Here is a 22,188-nt window from a genome sequence, read left to right as displayed (position 1 = left end):
CTACCTTTCTCCGTATACTTCAAGGGACTGAAGGATGTTTGAACTATTGACATACAGACTGCAGTTAAAAAAAAAAACTCTCCAAAAATGTTACATCCAATGAAAATGGGGGGGGGGGGGGGGGGGGGAGTCTTGCATATTGCTTTATTGCTCTTGCCACGCAACATTTTAGCGTGATTGAATAAAATGAAAAAGAAAGGTACAGTCAGGATAAAGCTAGAGAGACCATCATGATGCATTTTTATCATAAAATAAAATAAATATAGACATATATTAGACTGTCATACATAAAACAATACATTATATTGTGGCACAAAAGTGATAAAAAAATTAATTATTGGTGTACTCATAAAGTTTCATGATCTTGTTTGTCACGAAACAACAAAACAAAGTGAGGAAAGTCATGGCAAATACAAACACAAATCCTCTTCATCACGTCTTGTAATACAGAAGGTCAAAATGAAACCACACTGAAGTCAGTCGGACCATTCATTGTCATCCAGCTCTGAGTCGTCGTCAGAATCGGTGTACTCCACCGCAATACGTCGTGACAGGATGGTGGCCACGTCATTCCCGACTGGGTCATGCTTGTTTTGCAGCTCTTGCTGTTCTTGCACTTTTTTCAACTGGATGCCTATTGACCAGAAGCAAATGTTACAATCACATAACCATACATACATTTCCTGACCATGGACACAGATCAGTACCCACCCATGCGGATTGCAGATAACAGATCACTCCTCCCATCTCTCAGTGGTTTTATTTCAGTTCTGATGCTTCCACTGGGGTGTGATGAGGCTGGGGGAGGGAGAGGTGGTGGCGGGGGACCTGGTGGAGGTCCTGGAGGAGGTACAGGTGGAAGTGGGTAACCATGCGTAGTGGCTCCATTGTGAACTGCTGGGGGGCTGAAACCAAAGGCTGTCTGGGCTGATGGGATGGGTAGGCCTTGGGTAGGTGGAGGGTGGGTGCAGCTGATTGACAATGAAAAGCAAAATGAATTATGTATCATTAAAACAACAACATTCTAGCTTTAGTTACATAACAGTGGTTATCTTCCAATCATACTTATAATCTGCCGGCACGCGTATTGAAGTGTTCATCTTCTCTGCGGCTTGAGTTTCTAATGTTGTTTTCTTATAGTTGACGTCAATGCTGTGGTATTCGTGCTCTGGCGGTGGGGAGGGCTGCACGTTCCCATGCGACTTGATGAAGTTAGAAGTACCATGTGATGGCACAGGTGGGCTCGGATAGTCAGGAAGGTCGGGCCTTAGAAGAACAAAATGAAAGACATGATTTCCGGTTTGAATAAGTGCTGGTGACAGAAAGTGAATTGTGTTGCGCTGTTAATTTCGAGAGACTAAATGAGGATTTGAAGGTCCTTGATCACATTTTCATGGCACAAACCTGCCCTCTGGGGAGAGTGAGCCTTCGGAAGATGCCCCTCGCCGCAGAGTTTGGGGGTGGCGGTGATCAGGTCGAAGCTCTTTGTCGAAAGCCATCATGTTCCATTCTTGTCTGCGGTTTCGAGCCTTCCTCACCTTCTTCACCTGGCGCTGGATGGTGCTACTCTCCACGCATCGCTTCTGCTCCTGAATGGGAGGTAAAGTCATGAGCGTGCATGCAAAACATGGGCATTGACAACTGCTCAGTAAGTTGTGGCAATATTAGTTGTCGCTGAGGATAAAGAATATATGTCAATTAAATGGTGTGTGCATCCTCTCACCCTTTGCCTCCTCCTTTCTTTCCTCTTGTCCTCTGTATCTTGCAGCATTTTCTCCTTCCACAAGTCAAAAAAGTAGGATGGGTCGGAGTAGAACTTCATGGCGTCAGTGCCGTCCTCTCTGTTTAAAAAAAGAAAAAAAGAAACTGTTCATCCTGTTTGTAAACGAGTCAACTAGATCAATGTTTCCCAACCAACTTTGATGTATACCTAAAAGCAGTGAGGTCTCGAAGAGGAGGTGGCTGGTCGCTTTTGTCGTACATATCGGTCACCGAGCTCGGTGTGCTGCCTTTGGACAACACCTGCTGGTCCTGATTGGTCGAGCTTTTAAAAGCCTTCCTCAGGTTTATGGCCTGCAGAGAAACTGCAAAACAGGAGGATGGTGGTGAACAAATTCTTTTTTTTTTTTTTTTTTTTAAACATTTATTGTTGGTACAACTGACCTTCTTCCACACTGGAGTCTAGCTGAGTGACCTTGATAGCCAAGCGGTCAATGCGATCTTGGAGTGAGTTTGCACGTACATAAAATGTGTTGGCTTCATTGAAAAGATCACCAAATACATTTTCTGCATGTTTACCTGCAAGCAAAATTTTTCAGAATATCTGTTAGTTGATGATAATGTGGCTAGGATACTAGCATTAATTTTAGATCATTCAGTATCCATGAATTTTATAATCTACACTCACTTGGCACTTCAGCGACTGTTGGTGTGCTTTTCTAAATCCAATTAATTTGTCTGGATTACGGGTGTGCCACGTGATACGTTCTCAAGCAAATGTTAAGAATGGCAGAGTATTATAATTAGACTGGCTTTGTGTTCCCATCTATTCTTCATCTTAGCTCGCCGGTAAGCTCTCTAACCCTTCATAATGTGACTAAATCGCATCACACACATTGAAAATGCGGATGTGTGTGTCAGCGACAACAAGCCAGATGTCCGAGAGTAAATTTGTTTCCAAAAATAGCCTGTTAATGTTTCTCTTTGCATGTCACATTGCAGCATTTGTCTTTGAGTATGACATTGTCAAGTGTAGTATGCATCATTCAGTTCATGAACATCAGAGTATCTTACTCAGACTACTGAGCTGACGGATGATGGCAGACAAGGTGTTGTTGTTGACACATTCCAGCTCGCTATCAATCCTGTCGGGCACTGCACCTTGGCATAGGTGCCGAGGCTCAATGGTTCTCCTGACCAAAGGCATCACTCTTCCTCACACCTCGCCCACGGAACTTGCTGGAAGACAAGACCAAATTGGTGTTAATTGAGCACCATACAACACAAAAACTTACCTTTCACAGATAAAACTACTTCATCTGACCTTGCATATTATTGTTCTTGAATATTGTGTGCCTCTTCAAATGGATTAGGTCTATGATGCAGGTTAAGTCATAATTGCATGCCAATTTTGAATCCATATTTACAGTATATTCACTGCTTGAATTCATTTAATGACCATATTGTTGCATGTCTATTCAGGGTAAGAATTGAATTTGGATGCGTTTGGGCCATGCTTGGCAAAAATTTTTAAAGGACTACATAATAATAATAAAATAAAAAATAACTACTGCATACGCAATTCAGAAAGGTACGTGACCCAGCAAATACGTTTCTTTCCCCCCCCCTTATTTTATTCCCACTTGCAATTTTTATTTTTACCGTAACCCATAATTCCTTGCGCGTCGTGCTGTGGGCATATCAATCCATTTGCGTTCAGGTGCGTAAAAACGATTCGAAAATAACTGTGCAGCACCCAAATACCACAGGTAACCATTTCCAATACTCCTTACAAAACATTAATGTGCGACAATGCAACAGTGGGAGCGCAAAACACATTTCTTTAAATGCACAAAATAAATAAATAAAAACGTACCTGCGCTGTTGTCAGAATTGAGTATATTCGTTTTTTAAGCGCCAGGCGGAGCAGTGGACACCAATTGTTTTCATTAAAATAAAATTTAAAAAAATATATATACTTATTTTTAATTCCTCAATGCAGTTGTGTGCCAGCTCTGTTGGAGAAATTCGTGCACGGCGGAATGCAGTGTGACAACATGACCTCCCAGTCTAAATCACAACATGAGAGGATTTAGTCAGCAGATTTACTGGATCGACCAATCCCTTAGTAGACCTCTGACATCCTGTGTGCTTTTTTTTTTTTCTCCCAGGTCCAAGACCTCACCTTGGACCAAGTATAAGGGAAGTCATAACCTTGAATCAACAAGATCTTCATGTTCAGGTGAGCATTTAACTCTGCCTCTCAAACTATGCATTCATTTGTACTTGTCATGCACCAGCAAATTGATGCCTAGGTTCAAGGCCATGTCAATATTGCACAAAGCATCTTCACAGTTAAGTTACCCCCCCCCCCACTGTAAGCAAAAAATGCAAGTAATATCTATAAAACCCATCCATATATTGGTATCCATTACTGTATAGTACTTTTTGTGTTCTAATCTCGCATCTTTTCAAGAGGTGGAATTCACCTGTTGCTAGTATCACAATAACTGTCAGCTCCAGTCCCTCAAGTTTGTCTTTTATACCAAATGTTCAAAATAAACAGAAGCCTACAAGTCAGTTAATAGCTCCCCTGGATTAACAGTGAAAGGAGACACTCGCTATTTGATTTGAAAGCATTACGCATACACACAAACACAGATGCACACACAAACACGTGCATCGCTCCTTTATCACAGATGGCATCATCTGGATTGTGGGAGGGAGCAGTGTAACCTAGATATGGAGGCTTAAATCTTTATAAGTAGCACACCGTCAGACTCTTAAACCTCCAAAGAGGAATCTGCTTATTCCATCAATACATCATTTAATCCAACATTAAGGATGTTGTTCTGATTTCGTCTTGTTTTTAATTTCTGTGTATGTTGATATTTGCAGAACCCTTCTGTTGTTTGATAATGAAATCAGGCAGGAAATCTTGCATAACCATCAATGGAATATTAGAAGTGTCCTCGATAATCCTTTAATTTATAAAAGTGTCATTGTGTTAAAGTATTGTGAATACGAACATCTAGGAATTGTTTCCCCAAATGAAAGTGTTAACCCTCACATGCCTCAATAACATCTTCACGTAAAAAAATGTAGCCTCACTTCACATGCACTGCCCAAAGGTCAACATTCGTTCACGGAATTTACACTGCTAAATTAGTGATGATGAGAAATCCAAGTATGAGGACTGTATTTGTATTTTATTTTCACTTTATTATAATTCTGCTAACTTATGTTTATGATAAGTGTAACTTATTACTGCATATTATTTCCATTTGTTTTACACAGCGTCCCAGAAAGGAGTTTTTATGTTTGAAGTCTCACTGTATCTCATAACAGCAGCATATCTATATTTTAAAAACTCATCAGACCAATTCTTTTTTCTTAGGAATTATTTTTATGATGTCATGATATGAGAAGGTCGCATGTCACTTATGGGTCATCTGTGTTTTCGATGGTGCAATAATCTCCAGCTCAGTGGTTTTAACCCCAATACAATACATACACCCCGTTATCATCGTTGGCAATTCAATTTTCCTTTCCCAACAGTGCTACCTGCTGGCTATTGTTGGTATGACATGTAAATGAGCTGTTTAGCGTTTTCCTGCATGTATCTAGGAAATTAAATGCCAAATATTTCTCATATGAATTATGTTTTATGGACAATTTCGTTACCATCTTTTGAAACTAAGAGTATGATGTATATATTTGTAGATTAATATATACTGAAATATTTCTTTGGATAGGCTTTTATATTTGGTAGAAAATTGCAAGTTTTATAAAAGTACTGGAAATAAACATTATATAATGACCAGCCAAAGCATTATGAACACTTTGACAATAGTTATGATATCCAAATATTCTGCTTTTATCAAGATGATAATGTTCAGTTTTGCTTGCCCTGCCATAGAGGTAGAAAATTGCAAGTTTCATAAAAGTACTGGAAATAAACATTATATAATGACCAGCCAAAGCATTATGAACACTTTGACAATAGTTATGATATCCAAATATTCTACTTTTATCAAGATAATAATGTTCAGTTTTGCTTGCCCTGCCATAGAGGTAATCATTCTAAAAGACCTTTTAAAAAAAAGCCTCAAGGCTTATTTCGAAATGTTTTATTTCAAATACAAAATTGTACTCCTTATGGCGCTTTCCTAATGTAATTAAGCTCCAGTTGTCTTCTTGTCTTATTTACAATGGGCCTCAACAAAAGACAAAACGTTGAATTTTTCCCAGAGTGGCGCACCGCACATCACACGACAGCGGGAAAAATAATCAGGCGCAGCTTAATACTGCATGAAAAGCCTTCACAGTTCCTGAGCCGCCTTAAGTGGGGGTGACTCTAAGAATGCCTTGGCTTGTTTGTCTCATGGTTTAAGTGGTGCGCATAGCCATGGAAAGATCATTAAATCACTGTTTTACCACTCGGTTTAATCCCCATAACAAAAGGGGCCGATGCGAAAAATGGGGAGAAAGAGAGAATAAAAATGGCGAGTGAGATTAAGAAGAAACTTGATGGATCCAAAGTGACGGCTCGGGTTCCCAGCCTCGCCAAAAGGGAGTTAGGAATCTTGATTCCGTATCTCCCGAGCTGAAGAGTGGCGGCTGATCGGACATTCCCCGTTCACCCCTGCAGTGGCCAGCCGCGCTTGTCGTGTCCACCGCTGTGGCCATCTGCCGGATTACTCAGCAGGATATATTTTTATAGAGAGCATCCTATTCATATCCTGCCTGCAAAGGTTTACATTAAGGTTGAACTCGGGTGCACTTACAATGGCGGATGAAGTAAGCCCTGTCCTTCTTACAGCACGCCCCCTCCCCGTCTTCTCACTGTTCGGGGTGCCGGTGGCACAGACTTGAAAGGGGCTGCTTTTGCCGTGCCATGAAAGAGGATCTCATGCCACTGTCTGCTGCCGATTGTTTTGTTTTTTGTTTTCCCTCCAAGCACTGACAATAAAGTGGTGCCCAGCATGAAGGGAGAAAAAAAACATTTGGATGTGCCAAGTGCAATTGTTTCAGCTAATAGGCATCAACAGGCCAACTTCTCCCAGTTACCATACAGGTGAACTCATTCCTGGGAAAATGTTTTTCTCTTTCTCAGCCTTGTAGGCGCGATGGCGTCCCCCTTTTTCCTCGCTCTAACGGGATTAGTCGTGCCAGTGCTACCCCGGCTGTCACGGTACTGTCTACTTCCCATCTCTCTTCTGGGCCTCTAATGTGATTAACCCATTCCCTGTGGTCCAAATGGTTCTGGAGCGGGGGGCAGCAGGGGTGGGGAGGGGGGCACCTCCTTGGCATGTTTACCATGATGCCCGACTTGCAGTCACTGGCACCTTTTGTCAGGAAGGAAGGACCGAGGTCAACGTAGTGCTAAGTCACATGGACGAGGAATTCTTTCTCTCTTCTAACACTGATCATTTTAAACAAATACCTCAACACTGACTGTTAAGCGCTCACTCATTTGATTATGATTGCCGACGGCCATCATCTTGTCAAACGTCAGTGTCGCGGGGGCTTTGCCTGTTTAACACGCGTCACGCTCATTTTCGTCGTTTTAGGGGCACTGTTGTTTGCGGAGGACCACATGCCCTTTGCCACCGCTCACAGGGAGCTCTTTCGTCGCCCCAAGACTACATCCAGAAATCATCTTCACATTGACAAACACTTGTTATGTCACTTCATGTTACTTTTTTTATGGAGTGAGATGTAATTCCATCTAATCTGTGAAATATGGTAAATATAAATATTGTTCACCAATGAAATACGTCTTACCAGGAAACGGGTAACTTTTAAACCTGTCTACAAAGTGCAAGCAATTAACTTCATGTAAATAATAAAATACTCCTGCTTGATTTTGTCAGACATACAAGTTTTTTGTAAACATCCTAAAAAAATGTCAACACCAGAATGCCAAAGACAGCTTTTCACGTGAGCACACAGCTCGGCTCAGGCGACAGCATGGAGAATTAGGAGTCTTAATTAAGATTTTTAACAACGCTGCGTGCGCTGTTCATATGCGAGACGGCGGGCTTGAATAGGGTGGGGTGTGGTGTGGCGGCTCCTTAAACAGCTGCCCACTCCCAAACAAGCCGCAAAGTTAACATCAAGATCCCCACTATGAAGGAATGTGTCACATCATTCGAGAGTGCTCTTGCTTCTGTGATAGCGTTTTTCCTCTATGAGCATTTTTTTGACACCTTTAGTTTTATATATGTATTTATATTTGAAGCATTAGTAAAGGCGCAAGCTAGAACAATTCAACATTGTGGCCGAAAGACAATACTGAGCATGAGATTGCCGCTCCCCTTGTGCGGAGATTTGGTGGCTTTCCAATCCTGATATCTTTGCCAGCACCATGTAATGGAAGGTGACACTTATTGTATTAGCAAGAGCTAATGAGTGTCTAAAAGCTGTGTGACTGTGTGTGCCCAGAAATCTCATCGTGTGCGTTGGTTGCTTAGAAAAAAAAAAGGACAATGTCTTTTTGCAAAAGAGGTGCACCCCCCTAAAAAACAAACAGCCGTACCGCCATCAATGTGACTCTCATGAGGCACGCGAGTGCAATTATTCCACTTCGAATAGAGATATGAAGGAGCAAAAATTAGTTTGCAACTTCAGTTGACCTTTGGTCAGCTAACTTGAATCTATTACTGAGACCATTCAAACTTGCGCATTTTACCATAAAAAAAGTTTAGATTTTCTATTGGACTTCATATTCATTAAATTAATGATATGATGTTAAAATGCATGTTGGTCAAACTTCATATACTGTATGTGACTAAACACATAAACAAATATGTTTGTCTTGGTTGAACAATTAAAGTGTCATACTGTTTTCTTAACATTGCAGGGGACTAAAATAATTGATTCCTACATTAACACTTTCCTAAATTTAACTTTGCTTAATTCAGTTTTGAAGCAATTCCCCATGAACGTCAGTAAATTGGATCAGTAGTAGTACACAACTTTCTCCACAAGGGGGATATCATGCTATTAAAATGTTTCTATGCAACCGCTTGAGCTCGAGGCGCAGCTATTCAATTAATAAAACATTAGATTTATTTGCTAGTGTGTTGAAAGGACAAGCATGCAATGTATTTGGGACAAACTACATTGTAAAATGCACATTGGGACTTTTAGTTTCCCTTAGAATAAATTGTTGCTTTTAGGTTTGGGGAAAAAAGAAAAAAAAAAATCACCTTAAGCTCACTCACCAGCGTGACACAAACTGCAGAAATTCTTGTCATTGTTCCAAATTTATGAATAGCCTAATTTGTCACCGGATCGCACATGTGCCCTTTCACAGACGTGGACATTTTATGGACGCTTTCACTGATAGGCAGCTTTGAGGAAAAATAATGTCGTCAAAGCAGGAGGCTGTCAACTATCGGCACATGGCCCACTGGAGATAGAATGACATCAAGGAACTCGAATGCCATCGGGCTTTTTCAAAACGCCCGCGTGGACCTACACTCGCTCCACAGGTCAAGCACAGTGCAGTCATCTGCACGTAACTCAGCCTGACACAATTTGACCTCACGCCATCGCCTTCTCCGCTTGCCCTTTTGTTTTCCTGCGCTCTCCTGGGAACGGCACTTAATACTATCCGTACACAGTCTATCAAATGTGTTAGTCTTCTAAGCTCTCATTTCTCAACATTTGCTTTTCTATTATTTGCCACAACTGCAGATCTTTTCACCAATGGCCCTTTGTCGGCCTTCACCGAGGAGAACGGGGGTCTGATGGAATTGTTTGGCTCAGGCTGCCATCAAAGGCAAAGCTCCTTTAGAGGCTTGGAGGATGAAGCTATTGTTACCTCATTTTAGATGTTTTAAAATGATGTTTTTTTTTCCAAGTGTTCCTTGTTTTGTGCGCTTTTTTAAAACCGATATTATAAGCTATACAAAGCCTTTTCTGTAAGGCAGTTTAAAAACAAATGCCAACGGAAAAGGTCTACTCAGTGGTCTTTGGAATAAGCGTTTCCAAAGATTTCACAGTCAGATGATCAGCAAAAGATAAATATGGTTAATGCCATGCAACACTGAGAAGGTCTAATCTTTACTTTCTTCTTTAACTTAAGTGTGACATTTTTAAGCAGACCTGAGCAGAGGTCACTCATTCTCAAATCAATCGTTTGCGTTGCCTGCCTTTTAATCAATTAAAGTCAAATGTTACAATTTTTCAATTTCCAATTTCCCAGGTTGTTAGATTTTGGATAGTATTTTTTTCCCGTTATAGGATGAGGAACTCATAATGTTGGAACGCAAATAGTCCAGAAGTCCAAAATGCTGTCGGTGCTTTTCACCATTCTGCATGTTTGAAAACCTATTTAAACTTTTTAGGAGAAAAAAAAAAAAAGAAGAATTTAATTCAGTAGTAGCAGGTGGATGACTGACTGCACGCTTGACTGATCATCTCCAAATGGGCATTCAATAGAGGCGATGTTTCTCATCTACTAATTGGACGTTGCTTCCTTGTCACAACAAACCCCCCCAAAAAGTTGAGTCAAACCACACAAACTTGTGTCTTTTCACAGCAAACAGTTCTTTGTTTGGTAGGGCCGGCTTGATTAAGTAACATTGAATAAATTGAGGTTTGAGGTGTGAAGGTCAGCTCCTCTGTGATGCTGTAAATACCGACTCAGCTTGTCTGGAATAAGGGAGGCCACAGTCCGGCTTGCTATTCAGCCTTTTGAACCAAACAAACGAAACTATGTTGTCGCCTCACAATTATATTCCTAAAGAAAAAACTGTACGTTCATCGCCTATTTGTTTTCATTGAATCTTTTTTTCAAAGGGATTTAGAATAATTAAAAGGCTTTGAGAAATTAAGTTAAAATCTTGATAGTCTTCTCTTATATTAGATGTTTATTGTACCATTAATAGCACATAAAAAGTAGTTAAATTTGGGAACGGAATGGCCACACTTGAATCAGCTCATGTTGATCAATTAGTGACATTAGCAATAATTTCCTATTCAATCTCTGTTCCTCTGTGCAAGGAGGAAAATACTGATGATTAAAAGATTGTGCCATTAAGTCAATGCTGTTCTGGGCTTGCAGGATCTTGTGTGATGGATGGAGTGATGAGTTTCAAATGAACTGATAAATGACAGGGCCCCTGCGGTGCTCGGCAGGACGGATGCTAAATGAACCGTGAGTATCATTCTTTATGTATAATTACCTTCATATGCCAATGACACAGCTTGACATGTATATGGATTACAAAACAAAATTGTAGATATTCAATATTGGAAAATAATTTGGGAAAACTATTGATATAAGTGACTGCAGAGTTCAGGTAAAGCTCTCAGAAAACATAGTTGGTCATGCAAGCAAGCTTGTAAGCCTTGTTTAAAAAAAACACTAAATAAATGCGAAATAATTTTAGACTGCACACCCCACTACTACTTCGTGTTTTACTCCCTTTTGTAGTCCAAAACAGACTAATTTGACTTCGCAGTGGTGCTGCAGTTGCATTTTTGGCCAGGGGGTGTCAGTAGAAAGACAAATTAGTACCTCATCTACTACTTTGAGGACAAATATTGTTGAAAGCAAAGTTGCAACAACATTAAATTCAGTCTGTGACCAATGAATGGCGTTCATGCAACATGTATCATTTATCATGAAGGTAAGTAATGAAAAAAAGGTTTTTCTTTACTATTTCATTTCCTACTAGAGGGCTGATTTTGTTTTTGCAAGCACAAAAAAACTCAAACACAATGATGAATTATTACCATTTCTTTCACTGGCCTCCCACTGTCTAATACTAAGTGACCTTTGAGGAGTGTCAATAAAACTCACAATAAAAACAAAATTATCTTTGTAGAGTGTATTTATTTATTTATTTATTTCAACAAACTCTTTTGTTGCTTATCCATATGTCACGTTTTCACTGAGCTACAATAAACAATCTCACGTTGGAACCTTAAATACCTGTAGCTAGCTGTTTTTAATCTGCATAGAATCAGGGCTAATGCTTCATTACAGGGTATTTTTACATAATGACCGTCATGTTGCTGCTGTTAATTTTTTTTATTAGCGCAATTACCTGGCTCTTATTGGACTGGGTCAGAGGTCTAATTACCCTGCGTGGTGCCGGTAAATAGTTGGTGCCGCCGAGCAGGTGGCCCTGGAGGTAAGAGGGAGACATGGGGCATGCCGAGGCGGGCAATTACTGGATGAATTTCACTTTAATAAATGTTGAGCTACATTTGGAAATTCAGATAACAGAGCTTTCTGCCTAATGGGTGCTGCACTGAGGCCACTTGTGCAAGGAAATGATCCCAAAGAGGGTTTAATTAACAGCCGCTACATGATCCAGGGAGCGCGTGACAGAATGTTAAAGTGAGGGGGAGAGCATACGGCACAGGGATAATATGAAAATTGCTGAGGGGGAGGGGTGTGGTTGAAAAGTGGGTGCCAACTTTTATATGCATATGCTGCTTCTGTTTTTGAAAACAGTGGTGAACAAAACAATTGTAAATATGAAAATGTTTTATATGGCCCAGCAAAATACAATTGTATATCAGTCTTGCTATTTAGTGCACTGGATGTAATTGCATTGAAATAAATAAAAAATGTTTAATTTTTGACTCATCAGGTGATGGGGCAGTGATAAGAAGAACATGGGAATAGTCTTCCAGTTTGTGTTGCACTTTACTGCCACCTATAGGACTGGAGTGAAAAGATTGTGACTTGGCCCATGCTATTCTAAGAGCCATTGTTGTTTTTACATTTTGTTTCCCTCTATTCTTGGCTGCTCTTCTCTCAGTCTGTTTGGTTGTTGGCTGCTTAAAAAAATGAATGTTGAATCATGCAGGTTTCTACTAAAACTTGAAACCACTTAAACATGTAAAAGTGAACTATGATTATCAGCAGTGGCCATTTATAGGTGCCACTAGCTTGAGTTGTTGTTTCAAGCCGGTGGAATGCACAGTGATATGAATAGGCAGTGGTGTAATGGCATGTTTGCATCAACACACCTAATTCATTGTCGCGCATTTAATGCAGCGAGTTTGTTTTGTCCTGTGGCTGCTGCCACGTTTTTAGTGCCTCGCACACGCTGCTCCCAAGCGCCACCATCTCGGGCGGCGGTGGTTTTGTTTTGTGTGGTTTTGTGCATGCAAGGTCCTCATGGTTTTACGCACCGCGGTCTCCCTCCACTCTCCAGCGGTGCTAAAAGCCCAGAAACAGAACGGTAATTGGCCAATTAGGGCCCTCGCTTCGTGGGCCGCAGAGCACTATGCGCCTCCACATGCTCACAGAGTCCGATAATTGAGATGAAAGCAAATGAACGGATTGCAGACAAACAAGCTACTAGAAAATAATTACTTGGAGTGTTTCTTTTCAGTACCTCTACAGCGAATTTCATTATTGTCAATAGCCTCTAAAGCTGCTCGAAACGCCGGTATTTGTCATATTCATAGAGACTTGATAATGACATTAATTTGTCTTAATGGCTTGGTTCTATTGTTAAAAATAGTGAAATGAGCAGAAATGGTCTTTCCTCAGCAGGTAGAGAGGACTTCAGCACACTCCTGGTCAGCACCAGGAGATAATTTGGCGTGCTTGTCAAAGTTCCAATAATTTGTTCCATGGAACATGAGTAATCTTAATACCATTAATGACCATTTTCCTCGAAATTCATTACTGCCCTTTTTCTCATATGCTGTAATGCCTTTGCCATTTTCCTGGGCTTCAGGATATTTCAGCAAGAGTGGATAAAACATGTACACGTTTATCTTGTACAGTTTTGTGTTTGGAGAGGTTCGGGTTATTGTTGCTTAACACAGAAACTGGTGATTCATTTGACTCCTGTTTGGCGCTTCTTATATAACATTATGAATAATACATTTTAAATCGTTTCCCTACTTTACACCTTGATCCCGTTGTTTTCCTTGAAAATCACGGGGGAGAGTCGTGACACATATTTTACAAACATTCATGATGCTATGTAATAATGACTTAATGTTGTGGAAGTAAAGTTTTTTCTTTGGGAGGGCTCTTTTACTTTTATATTACCTTTAAATAATTAAAAAACAGTTATCCACCATCATCATGCAAAAATCACCATAAACGTCTCTGACGCTTATCAAGCCAATATTTAAATGAAATTTAAAGCACTACATAGAAGAGTGTCTCATTTGAATAATTCATTGATGGTGTATCTCCACCTGCTTCAGCCTCTTTGCCAGTGTTTGAATTTGTGTGACTGAGGTCCTGAATGGTGATGTGTGACACACTCCCGATGAAAAATAACAGCCGCCCTCAGATCTGCACAACGGCCGATGAAGAATCGCTGACTTTTATTGGCGCCGAATAAAAGGATGCGATGAAAGAGTCAAAGGCTGGGGGAGAGTGAGGGATTCGGAGGGAGGGGCGGAGGAGTGCAAAACAAGGCCCCATCCATCACATGAGTTGAGGAGACACATTCCAGTGCCCTTAGCAAGAGGATACATTCACTCAAAATCACAATAGAGGAGGAATCTGGGAGAAGCTGGGAGGGGCGCCCATCAATACACAACCTCACCCTTGGGCTTTCTGTGCGCACAAACTCAATGCACCTTCCAGCCCAATTCACTTCCCTCTATGGCCATGACAAATGTACATTTTGCCGCCCGTGAATGTGTTGATACTCAAAACAACAAAACAGACAAAACAAAATCACGGCGTGGATGCGAATAGTTAACCAACATTTCAACTGGCCTTCCCTCGCTCCTTCCCTTGCCCTCCCTCTTCCTGTCCGTCTCTTTTTCTCCACTTGGTCCAACTCAGAAATTTGGAACTGGGGTGCTAGCATATCTGTGTCTGGCCGAGTCGGTGGGGATTTGAGGGTGGAGGGAGCAGGTGATGGCTTTCTGGAGTGCACTCATTTACACTCCTCCCTTTCTCTCGCTGAGCAGCGTGAAGAGGTGGGAGAGACGAGGGGGCCGCTTCCCCTCACTCCTGTGAGCTGCACCTGCCAGGGGTGAGAGGATCAATGGTGAACTCTGACCTTTCACAATGCTCAGTTATTACTCATAACATGTACATAATGTTTACATAAGTTGTTGAGGATGCACCACAACTGTACCATTCTGGGCCGTCTGCATCACAGCGAGATTTACATGTTTTGTATTTAACATTACGTCATCACTTTGAATATCCGCTAGCTTAATGCTGACACATAATTCAAATTTCCACAGAGTAATAGACTTAATAAGCAATGGGTATTTGGACACAAATAATGAAGCAACGTATGTAGACAGACAATTTCAAAAATACTCCCAGGCATATCTTTTTTACCCTATGTAACTACAGCATACTGTCTGAGTTAGTTGTAAAACTCTTCTGTATTTTACACACAGTCAAGGGATGACAATGAAGGGAAGGAAAAGTCTCTATCCTGAATTTTTAATAGCCAAATCGAGTGTGAATCAATTGTGCTGGTTGCAGCTTATTTGGATCCACTTTGCCCCATTTGCGTTAAGATATGATTAATCGTCCTCTAAATTTGTAATGGTCAATTAATTATGCTCATTCTTAATGTAAACAACACATTGTGTGGCCCGCATCATATGACTGAATTGTCTGTTTTTCATCATAAATAGGAGTCCTCTGTTTTTTGTTTTTTTTTGTCTGGCAGCTCATTTTGCCCTTGAACCAAGCATAAATGCTGATTATTCAGAGTGCTGAGATCCATTTTGGATTCTGCCGTTGCGTTAGAGTAGTGTGAAAGTCGGCGGACCCCTGGCCTTGACCAGCTGAGAGCCAGTGTGTCGGTTTCTATGGTAATGATGAAAAAGTAACTACCTCCCAGCAGCGCCCCGCCGCGTGTCGCCTCCCCAATAGAGCGCATCTGCAGAAAACAGGGGGGACCCGGCAAGATGGGCAGTGACCCGTCATCACACTGACTCTCACGCATGTGCTCGGTTATAGACGCTGAATTAGCCTAAATCTCTTTTTCACACCGCTTGTGTCATAACTCTTGAGAGAGAGAGAGTGGGAGCCATATATTCCCAGTTCTGTCAAAAGCGGAGAGTGAACAGAGTTAAAAAAAAAAAAAAACTGTCACAGGGGTCATAAGGGGGGAATACAACAACACAGTGGGGGGGAGAAAAAAATCTTACAAAAGCAGATTCCAAATCACAATGGATTAAGTATCTGAAAAATCATACTAAGACTGTATGAAAGACTATTGTCTGAATTTATTATTCATTGCAGTTAGTTCAAAATAAAAATAGAAGCCCATGAAAGTCGTTTTTTTTTATTGTTATTATTTTATTATGTTTGGTTGAGGCGACACATCCCAAACAATCAACGCATTTAGTAGCGGCCTCGGAATGCCTTTTAAACTTTCTGACGGAATGTTTTGAAAACCTTTTGTCCGCATTTCAGAAGTCAAAGTTTGGCTTGGCAGTCAAGCAGCTTCACCCTGACAAAAAATGAAGACCGCTCCAAAACAAAGGCGACCCCTGAAAAGAAACTAATGTGAGATGAATGGGGAGGAAATAGTGCAAACCGCAGGAGGTCATTAATGAGAAAACCATAAACTTTCTTCGAGGCAGACAGTTTGTTTGTTTCCCTGAAGGCTCACAGCTTTTAAACTTGAATCGCTTATGTGTGTTTTGTTGTTTTAAACTCCGCCAAAGTAAATCTCAATCATAGACAGAGCTGAAAATGTCTAAATTGTGTTTTCATGCGTTCTTCCTTGTACTTTTCCGGCATTGCTCTTCCTGCTCTCTGACCTCTCTCCTCCCGGACTCTTACCCCCCTCTGTGGTTTCCCATGAGTCTCCAATTGACTCAATTAAGTGAACACACAACTACCATATGCTTAAAGATGTTTGTTCTCACAAAACGGCCTCGCAGCTGCATCCAGCGAGCTCACGGTAGTGGGAATTTGGGCCCTAGATGAAATGTCCTCCCATCCTGTGTTCCTGTGATCTTTTGTCATTTGAAAGAGTGTTCCGTGGAAGCGTCAGAGAGTCCAAATTGGAAAGAGCGAGAAACGCGACAATGAAGGAAAGTAGGAAAGTGAATGAGGGGAGGGATGGAGGGGAGGATCAGGAAAGTCAAGTGAAAAGGAGGGAGGAGCGGCGAGTCGCCATCAAAAGTTGTTCGGCGCCATCATCCCTCTTTGTTTTGCCCACAATAACGTCTCCGGCGTGTCGGCCTGCCGCATGACATTCGGCGGAGAGAAATAAGGCAAACAGAACATCGCAAAAGGCGCTTTGCCGCCTCGGGCTTTTGTACTCAGGGGACGGTTGATGGTGCAGCAAAGGACACAAAACGTGGGACAAAAGGGGGCAGTGTGGATGAAGGCACTATCACTGACAACGCCAGCACTTTGAACAACTTGTCAACGTGGACACTCAAGCGCCTCACATTTGTGTACAGAGTCTTTGAAAGGCCTTGCTGAACTGCCCATATCCCTTTGCCGGGGTTCAAATGGCAAGAAACCTTCATTGTGTCTGGGAGAGTTCATTAAATTCATTGGTTTGACCTGTTATTTTGAGGCCAAAAGTCTGCTGATTTGGAAAAATGTGAGGCAGCCATACGTAATCGCCTCGTGACCTTCGCGGGGTAACAAACCCCTTTGAAGACTTTTTCAAGGCTTTTATATGAATGGGGTCAAAGGGAACGTTTGAGACATATCTATGCCAGAACAAATGGATTGACATCAAAAGGGAATTTGAAATAATCCAAAGATATTTACACCTCTCATGGCTCTGCAGACAACCCCCCCACCCTCACACTAGACTGAAATTAATTTATCAGTTTCTTATTTTTCATTGATTGCTTACAACTGGAAGTCTTGGAAAATCGAATGAATCACAAACGTTATAAAAAAATAGTCGTATTAGTTGGCGAGCTGTCTAAACATGTCACGGAAAACTTGAGCCTCTTAGTTCCCATAACGTTGTCACATTTAGATGTAAATTGGCTCATTAGGATGGCGAGACGTTCAGGTTTGCATTTATCTCCCATTTATTCTTGTCATACAGGCTCCACGACAACTCGGTGCTGAGGAATTTATTACAAAGAACTTCAAACAAGCAAACCTTATTGAAATAGGCACTGTGGTCAAATAAATGATCTGTGCTGCCAATTTTCAATCAACTCTCCCCGAAACATTGAGCAGTATTTCAGTATTTAAAGAAAAAACTTCCAATTTTTTTATTTTATTTTCAAATCCCCAAAAAATTCACAATTCCATTGTCACAATTCCTGAATTTGCTCATTTCGACTGCAGCAGCCTCACCTGATATTCCTTGATCGAATTCTCATTTCAAATCAGATTGAAATAATGTGATCGTTTTGATTCCTCCTATTTATCGAACCTTTTTGGGGTTCCAACCACCAAGTTCCCAGCATAGCACATTCACCTGTAGAGCCCCCGCCCCCCGCCCCGCCTTGCAACACAAGCCCTCTCGTTTAAAGATTCATTGGTCCCTATAGACTCGGGCAACCCAAACATATTGCGCCATTCAGCCGGTACTTATGTGTCATCTGTTATCTATTGGACTGGTGTTTCTGTTGAGCGTATGAATGATAATCAGGGCCTTTGTGCGTCCAGAGAGGTGCAGCCGGATCCGCACTCTGCGATGTTGCCTCAGGGGGAGATTAGGAGGGGCAGCCGGCCCTCTGTGTCACGTCGACAGTCACAGCGCCCATCGTCAGCCGGGCCCAAACCCCACTGGGACCTTAAATCCTGTTACACTGTCAGCTAAAACCATCATTTGTATTAGAGATGTGTGGGTGTTTAAGTGCGCGTACATATTAAGTGAGGGGGGACAGTGTCTTAAACTATGAATTATTCATACCAAAAGAAAAGGAGATATTGACTACATCTCCATAAACAGACTGCACTCTTTATGTCAGCGGGCACGAGATCTTTGGGTATAATTGCATAAAAGCCCTTGAAAATGATCTCCTCCTGCAGCACAGCAGGCACTGGTCAGCCTTAGCATCAGTGAGGAATTTGAGTGATGGCAATTGTTCCAACTTAATATCTTATAAATAATTTACTCGATTGAGTGTTTATTTCTCACTCTTTTCACGAACGTGAAGATTCTCTAAACGGCTGATTTAAGCTTTGTGGGATTCTTGAAGTGGACTTCCATGCCTCATGACAGTTATTATTTGATTGGTTTATATTTTTAAACATATTACTGCGAGCAGGCTTTTTGCTCGATTATTTCCGTCAGTAACAAGTGATTATTGAGACTGTTAGAATGAGAGTCTTTGCACTTCTGGCCTGCCGCCTCCAGAGGGAGGTCAGAACTATTTGTCAGTCTCCAGTTGGGATTGCAAATTGGGATGAGTCTCCCTGCGTGACGACCCGCAGAACCTCTTTTCTTATATCCACGGGGCCACTGCTGTACATCCTTTGGGAATTAGTGCGTCTAATAACAATGCATCAATGACACATTTTATCTTTTCATCGTAATCTTAAAATATAATTGACCACAATATTGCGCACCGTTTTATTTTAAATATCAAAGCTAAAATGAGATCGACAAGTCTCATCAATGAACAAAATCCCAAAAAGACTTTTTTTTTTGTATTCTGTGATATCAGATTTTATCCCCCGGGATTAACTGCTCCTAATTCACTGTAATGGTGATCCCTAATTACGGGTCTAAGGTTTATTGCACATTATGTGATACTGAACACATTATATATAGCTTCTTTTTTAATGGTCATACAGACACCATTTTTCCCGATGTGTTTCAAAGTGGATGGCCCAAAAGTAACCCTATCAAACCAAACAATTATTTGAAACCACGTGTAGGGGGGCTCTTCCTGCATGCTCCGTGATTGTGACGTTAATGATTTTAAAACTGTCCAACTTTTTTAGTGCCGGGGGAACTTGCACGTCTTTGAAAGTCGTGTTCGGAGCGCCTTAAAGTGAAAGAAAATGTTTTCCTATTAGCTAATTGAATGAGAGCGCAAGGCGAGGCCGCGCTGCTCCATGACAGAGTCGCCTTTGTTGCGTCTATCCGCCGCTGTCACACACTTTAATTCGACTCTCTTTCTCCCTCATTGAAACCCTCCACAATGACATTCAATAAGGGCCGCCGAGTGAAAACCTGGTTATTTTTACATATTCTTCCAAACCACCACCCCTCCCGCCCCCGACTCGGCAGGGGCCCGAGCAAAGGAATTAATCACTGCTCTTTAACAGCACTGCCTTCAGGCAATGACTTGTCCCTTTTTGTGCCTAGAAATGACACATTAACCCTAGATTGGTTTGCATAAACTTAATATGCAGCTGTTAGGTGTGTATACAAAATAAAAGTGAAAGTAAGGCAAATGCGTGCGTGATTGGTTTTGGCAGAGGAGCGTGCGTAATTTTTGCACTCTAGTTTTTTTTTGTTTTTGCTTTCTATCCCTACAAGACTTACAAATTGAATCCAACTGCTGCTTTTCTAAATGTGACAATTCAAGCTGTGTTTTATGATAAAATAAGCGCGATGATAAAAGGCGGAATGGGGCAGTGCCGCCTCTCGCGGCGTGGGTGGGGCTGACAAGAATAGACTACATTATGCAGTTCATTTAGTTAACAAGTGAAATAATGGGGAAGCGTGCAGTGGGAATGCCGAGAGAAAAGCACAAAACCCTATTGAGAGCTCTCGGCCGCTTGCAGCGTAACCGTCACATGGCCGAAGCGGCTTCGCGGCGCCTATTTAAGGAGCTCCCGGCGCGCCTTCAGCACCACTTCGCTGTCCACCCTTCCGCGCGAGAGCACGCTCCCACGTCCTACGCCGCTGGCTACAAAACTCACCCACGACTCATCTGCACGGCCGCAACCATGCCGAGGTCTTTTTTGGTGGATTCGTTGATTTTAAGAGAGGCCAACGACAAGGGGAGCGAGAACAGCTCGCCTCTCTTCCCTTACGCGGTGCACTCGCCCGGCCACCACCCGCACGGACTGCCGGGCTCCTGCCACTCCAGGAAGGCCGGGCTGTTGTGCTTCTGCCCGTTGTGCATGGCTGCCTCGCAGCTACACCCTTCTCCGCCCGCGCTGCCGCTCCTCAAAGCCTCCTTTCCGACTTTCGGTTCGCAGTACTGCCACACGGCCCTGTCCAGGCAGCACACCTCATCCAACATCAACCTCGGCCACGGAGCCGCCATGTACCAGGCCGCCTACACGGTCCCTGATCCGCGACAGTACCACTGCATTTCCATCGGTGAGTCCACACTTATTTAACATGTATTTATTTCTTAAAGTTTTTGTCTCCTTTATTGTCATTATGTACTGACGATCCCGTTTGACATTTGACAGAAAACAGCAACAGCAAACTTCAGAGCAGCAAACGCATGCGCACGGCTTTCACCAGCACGCAACTTTTGGAGCTGGAGCGGGAGTTCACCTCCAATATGTACCTGTCCAGGTTGAGGCGCATCGAGATCGCCACCTACCTCAACCTGTCCGAGAAGCAGGTTAAGATCTGGTTCCAGAACCGCAGGGTGAAGCACAAAAAAGAGGGCAAGAGCGGATCCGGAGGACCGCGGACTGCCACCAACGGCTGCAAATGCTCGTCGGCAGCCAGGTGCTCGGAGGAAGAAGAGGAAGACATGCCGGTGTCGCCTTCATCATTCTCCGAAAAGGATGATGTGGACTTGTCCGTCTCCCCCTGAGCTCCTATTTGGACGATTAAAAAAAAACCACATGAGCCAAAAAAACTGTATACTTATGTACATAAGAGAATATTTAACCAGGGAATTGTCCTGAATAATTGTATAATTCATGTTGTACGTTTTGTATGTAGTTTTTTTCTGAAAGCGGTCAATTTGTTGTTGCTGAATATAGGCATATTTGTAAACGGGAAATGAGGGGAAAATAACATAACATTAATAACCCATAGCATTTTCCCTTCAGTATTTGAATACTGGTTTGGGATGTATTGCAGGATGCAAGATGAGCTCGGTCTCAAATGTATTATTCAATGTCATTTGAAATTTATTTATTTATTTAAAAAATAAAATCATATTTCTGAGCCGTACGGGTTGCGTTGTCTTGGTCTTTTTGCGCGCCTTCTCGTGCACGCGTAAATCTGTGCCAAGTGAGTCAACTGGATTTGGACTGCACGAATAGTACTAGTCTCACAAAATTTGTATTCCATATTAAGAAATTAGTACTATATTACAACAGCGTGGTGTGCAAAGACGTATTCCATTTCGCATTGTGCGTAAATCGTACAACAAACAACGTGGATTGCATTGACATGTTTATGCATAACTACAAATTAAATATTGTGTCGTCTTTATTGCTGAGGTAATAAATGTATCTCTTTGGCGTTTTCTCCCGTGAGAGGGGACCTTTAAAGCAGATTTCACTGCCTCTCATTCATTCATTTGTGGTCTTCGGATGAAACGTTAAGTCTCGTGTGACTGCTTGAGTTAATAGTCACTGTGAGTGAATCAACCCGCATCGTTTAGTGTGCATATGTTTAAGATATCGATCTA

General features: G+C 41.9%; 3 protein-coding genes across 4 annotated transcripts in view; 2 read left to right on the top strand and 1 right to left on the bottom strand.

The window, feature by feature from the left end:
* Nucleotides 1-104: 104 nt before the first annotated feature.
* On the bottom strand, nt 105-3,825 carry wasf3a (WASP family member 3a). 2 transcript variants are annotated; one of them, XM_088399376.1, is made up of 9 exons: nt 3,596-3,825; nt 2,794-2,958; nt 2,164-2,298; nt 1,931-2,084; nt 1,724-1,841; nt 1,405-1,589; nt 1,066-1,266; nt 712-971; nt 105-634 (listed from the first exon to the last, which is right to left on the bottom strand). In XM_088399376.1, exons 2-9 carry the CDS (start codon nt 2,924-2,926, stop codon nt 477-479), a joined length of 1,344 nt encoding a protein of 447 aa, XP_088255502.1. In that variant the 5' UTR covers nt 2,927-2,958; nt 3,596-3,825; the 3' UTR covers nt 105-476. The 2 variants fall into 2 exon arrangements, with proteins under 2 accessions (XP_088255502.1, XP_088255503.1); XM_088399377.1 differs by lacking the exon at nt 3,596-3,825 and adding an exon at nt 3,044-3,356.
* LOC148386058 (cationic amino acid transporter 2) overlaps nt 3,397-22,188 on the top strand; it is a 49,734-nt gene continuing 30,942 nt past the window's right edge. The window contains exons 1-3 of the mRNA XM_088399466.1: nt 3,397-3,488; nt 3,891-3,961; nt 10,796-10,888. The gene's annotated coding sequence lies outside the window, so the exon portion shown is untranslated. The remainder of the gene's footprint in view (nt 3,489-3,890; nt 3,962-10,795; nt 10,889-22,188) is intronic.
* Nucleotides 19,527-21,677, top strand: gsx1 (GS homeobox 1). The gene is made up of 2 exons (XM_088399385.1): nt 19,527-20,909; nt 21,005-21,677. The coding sequence occupies exons 1-2, from the start codon at nt 20,294-20,296 to the stop codon at nt 21,358-21,360; spliced, it is 972 nt and encodes a 323-aa protein (XP_088255511.1). The 5' UTR covers nt 19,527-20,293; the 3' UTR covers nt 21,361-21,677.

The sequence above is a fragment of the Syngnathus floridae genome, chromosome 15 (assembly GCF_059516105.1).
Source record: "Syngnathus floridae isolate MCC-2025c chromosome 15, RoL_Sflo_1.0, whole genome shotgun sequence".
NCBI classification, from domain to species: Eukaryota; Metazoa; Chordata; class Actinopteri; order Syngnathiformes; family Syngnathidae; genus Syngnathus; species Syngnathus floridae.
This window is presented reverse-complemented; position numbering and strand designations above follow the sequence as displayed.

Bases quoted from the DNA above. Each gene is read 5' to 3' on its own strand.
- gsx1 (XM_088399385.1), top strand. From the start codon at position 20,294: ATGGGGAAGCGTGCAGTGGGAATGCCGAGAGAAAAGCACAAAACCCTA. The intron at 20,910-21,004 runs GTGAGTCCACAC...GACATTTGACAG, and splicing joins GTACCACTGCATTTCCATCG to AAAACAGCAACAGCAAACTT.
- wasf3a (XM_088399376.1), bottom strand. From the start codon at position 2,926: ATGCCTTTGGTCAGGAGAACCATTGAGCCTCGGCACCTATGCCAAGGT. The intron at 1,842-1,930 runs GTATACATCAAA...TTTTTTAAACAG, and splicing joins CGAGACCTCACTGCTTTTAG to AGAGGACGGCACTGACGCCA. The intron at 1,267-1,404 runs GTTTGTGCCATG...TGTTCTTCTAAG, and splicing joins TCACTCTCCCCAGAGGGCAG to GCCCGACCTTCCTGACTATC.